This window comes from Nicotiana tomentosiformis, chromosome 9 (assembly GCF_000390325.3).
Source record: "Nicotiana tomentosiformis chromosome 9, ASM39032v3, whole genome shotgun sequence".
Lineage (NCBI taxonomy): Eukaryota > Viridiplantae > Streptophyta > Magnoliopsida > Solanales > Solanaceae > Nicotiana > Nicotiana tomentosiformis.
The window spans coordinates 76,340,466-76,344,419 of NC_090820.1; the positions used below are offsets into that span (position 1 = coordinate 76,340,466).

The 3,954-nt window shown below is 44.3% G+C and overlaps 1 protein-coding gene across 1 annotated transcript; it reads right to left on the reverse strand.

Annotated features, from left to right (window-relative positions):
- Positions 1 to 3,253: 3,253 nt before the first annotated feature.
- On the reverse strand, positions 3,254 to 3,646 carry LOC138899024 (uncharacterized). Its single transcript, XM_070185136.1, has one exon. It carries the CDS (start codon positions 3,644 to 3,646, stop codon positions 3,254 to 3,256), a length of 393 nt encoding a protein of 130 aa, XP_070041237.1.
- Between the last annotated feature and the right edge of the window lie 308 nt (positions 3,647 to 3,954).

Here is a 3,954-nt window from a genome sequence, read left to right on the forward strand (position 1 = left end):
TTCTTCATTTCTTCTTCGGCCTCCCAAGTAGCCTCTTCAACCTGTTGGTTTCGCCATAGCACTTTCATGGATGCAATTTCTTTGTTTCTCGACTTTCCGACTTGCCGATCAATAATAGAAATTGGAATCTCTTCATAAGTCAATTCTTCATTTACCTCAATAGTCTCAACTAGAACAATGATTGTCGGGTCTCCAACTACTCTCTTTAACATAGACACATGAAACACCGGGTGTACTAATGACATCTCAGGTGGTAGCTCAAGCTTGTATGCTACCTCACCAATCCTCTGGATGATTTTGTACGGTCTGACATACCTCAGACACAATTTCCCTTTCTTACCAAATCGCATTACACCCTTCATGGGGGAAACTTTCAAAAATACCCAATCATTTTATTTGAATTCCAAATCTCTACGACGAACATCCGAATAGGAATTTTGATGACTCTGAGCAGTCTTCAGCTGCTCCTTAATGATTTTAACTTTTTCCATAGCCTGATGCACTAGGTCTGGCCCTATCATCTCTGCTTCCTCAATTTCGAACCACCCAATGGGAGATCTACATCTCCTACCATATAAAGCCTTGAACGGTGGCATTTGAATGCTAGAATGATAGCTATTGTTATATGCAAATTCTATGAGTGGTAAATGATCATCCCAGTCATCTTTGAAGTCTATAACACAAGCGCGCAACATATCCTCAAACGTCTGAATAGTCCGCTCTGCCTGCCCGTCAGTCTGCGGGTGAAAGGCTATACTAAGATTCACTTGAGTACCTGAACCTTGCTGAAATTTCTTCCACAAATTAGCAGTGAATTGTGCCCGCCGATCAGAAATGATGGAAATTGGGGTGCCATGCAATCTGACTATTTCTTTGATATACAACTGAGCATACTGCTCCACTGTGTCGGTAGACTTAACCGGCAAAAAGTGTGCTGATTTCGTGAGTCGATCCGCAATCACCCAAATTGAGCCAAACTTGCATAGAGTGCGCGGTAATCCTACCACAAAGTCCATATTAATCATTTCCCATTTCCACATTGGAATTTCTAAGTTCTGTGCCAACCCACCAGGTCTTTGGTGTTCGACCATCACTTGCTGACAATTTGGACATCTTGCCACAAAATCTGCCACATTCCTCTTCATATCATTCAACCAATAGACCTCCTTAAGATCATGATACATTTTCGTAGAACCTGGGTGCACAAAATACCTACAAGTGTGAGTTTCAGTCATAATTCTTTCCCGGAGACCATCCACATTTGGACCACAGAGTCTCCCTTGGTACCTTAGTGTACCATCATCCATGCCAAGAGAAAAGGCCATGGTCTTATGTTTATGAATACCCTCTTTCAACTGCAACAATAATGAATCGTTGTATTGCATATACCCTCTTATAGTCCATGAATATATCAACATGGATCCCATTTAAATAATGACGCCAAATTTTCAATGCAAATACCACTGCCGCAAGTTCTAAATCATGTGTTGGATAGAGTCAACATCGGCGCCGTAGTCAATCTTGTTTTCAATTCCTGGAAACACTTTTCACAAGCATATGACCATTGGAACTTAATTGCCTTCTGCGTCAATTTAGTCAATGGAGAGGCAAGAGTAGAAAACCCCTACCCAAACTTTCTGTAATATCCAGCTAAGCCTAAGAAACTGCGAATCTCTGTTGGAGTTGTAGGCCTCGGCCAATTCTTCACAGCCACAATTTTCTAAGGATCAACCTTAATCCCCTCACTGACTCGAGCCAAAATTTACATTTTGAAAATTTCACATACTACTGGTGTTGATACAGAGTCTACAACACTGCCCTGAGGTGACCGACATGGTCCTCTCGATTTTGTGAATATACAAGAATATCGTCAATAAACACTATCACAAAAGAATCGAGGAATGGCTTGAAAATGCAATTCATAAGATCCATGAAGGCTGCTGGGGCATTTGTTAGCCCAAAAGACATCACCAGAAATTCAAAATGCCATATCGGGTTCTTAAAGCTGTTTTCGGAATATCCCGCTCCCTGATCTTCAATTGGTGATGCCCGGATCTTAAATCAATCTTGTAGAAGTACCTACCACCTTGCATTTGATCAAAAAAGTCATCTATCCTTGGCAGTGGGTACTTATTCTTGATTGTGACCTTATTAAGTTGCCGATAGTCAATACACATTCTCAGTGACCCATCTTTCTTTCTTACAAAAAGGACCGGTGTGCCCCAAGGTGAAACACTAGGCCGGATAAAATCCTTTTCTAACAAATCTCTCAATTGTTACTTTAGCTCCTTCAATTCTGCCGGTGCCATTCTGTAGGGTGTAATGGATATAGTATGTGTGCCTGGCATCACATCAATCCCAAAATCAATCTCCCTGTCTGGTGGGATCCCAGGGAGTTCATCCGGAAAGACTCCTGGAAATGCATTCACAACAGGCACAAACTCAAGTGTAGGTGCCTCTGCATCGGTGTCCGTAACCCGGACCAAATGGTAAATACATCCCTTGTTTATCATCTTTGTGGCCTTAAGGTAGGAAATAAACCTACCCTTTGGCACTACATTATCACCCTTCCACTCAATAACTGGCTCATTTGCAAATTCAAACCTAACAGTACTGGTTCGGCAATCAAGCTTGGCAAAACAAGAATAAAGCCAATCCATCCCCTTTATCACATCAAAATCGACCATTCTCAATTCAATAAGATTGGCCACGGTGTCTCGACCACGCAATGTGACAACACAACCCGCACGGCCAAAATAGACTCACCAACCGGAATAGATACAGAGAATGGCTCATAAAGCTATTCTGGTTCTATCCCAAATTCCATAGCAACATAAGGAGTGACATATGACAAAGTGGAACCGGGATCAATAAGAGCATATACATCATGAGATTGGACAGTCAATATACCTGTGACAACATCCGGAGAAGCCTCTGATTCCCGACGTATCCACATAGCATAAAATCTGCTAGGTCCTCCCAATTTTTGTGCACCACCTCTAGCTGCACCACGCCCTACGCGTACTGGGGTGCCTCGAGTTGGAGGTGCTGTGGATGTAGTAGCTACAGAATTAACTGGGTGTGCCGCGCCTCTGCCCATATTTCGGCGGGACGAGCGGCAATCTCTCTGAATGTGACCCCGCAAACCACACCCATAGCATACTGGTAGGTCCATGAAATAGGACCCAAAGTGCATCCTCCTACACTTAGGGCATGGAAGCCTCTGTTGCTGAAACCTTCTGTCTGGCCGACCCTACTGGTGGGGTCCCCTGTTGCCCTGACTGGGTCCAGATGATTGTGCACCCATCGAAGACTGGGCGAATGATTGGGATGGTCCTGATGACGCTTCTCTGAATGCCGACCTACCACCACTACAATCGGAATAACCAACAAAGTTGCCCGCGGACCGGGCCTTGCTACTACTCTGACGCTCCATTCTATTTTTCAATTTGCGAGTCTCTGTGGCTTGAGCAAATTCCACCATCTTGCCATAGTTCATATCAGAATCTAAGGCAGCTGTAGAGGCCTCATTGATAACCAAGGGGATAAGGCCCTGTACAAACCGGCGTACTCTAGCATCCATAGTGGGTAACATGTGAATAGCATACTTGGACAGGCACGCAAACTCCATATGGTACTCCCACATATTCATACTACCCTGCTTCAGGCTTTCAAACTCAGTGGCACGAGCTGCCTTAGTTTCGGCAGTCAAGAAATGATCCATAAAGGCATTTGTGAACTCACCCCACCTTGCCGGAGGGCTTCCCTCCTCACGGGATTCCTCCCACAACTCAAACCAAGAATAGGCCACCCCTTTCAGGCGGTAAGAGGCCAACTCTACTCCCTCCGTCTCTTTGGTATGCATAACCCGGAGAGTTTTGTGCATCTCATTAACAAAGTCATGGGGGTCCTCCTCAGGATCAGTACCCGTAAACACTAGAGGATCTAACTATA

Excerpts from the sequence above, each read along its gene's own strand:
- LOC138899024 (XM_070185136.1), bottom strand. The coding sequence starts at position 3,646 with ATGTGGGAGTACCATATGGAGTTTGCGTGCCTGTCCAAGTATGCTATT.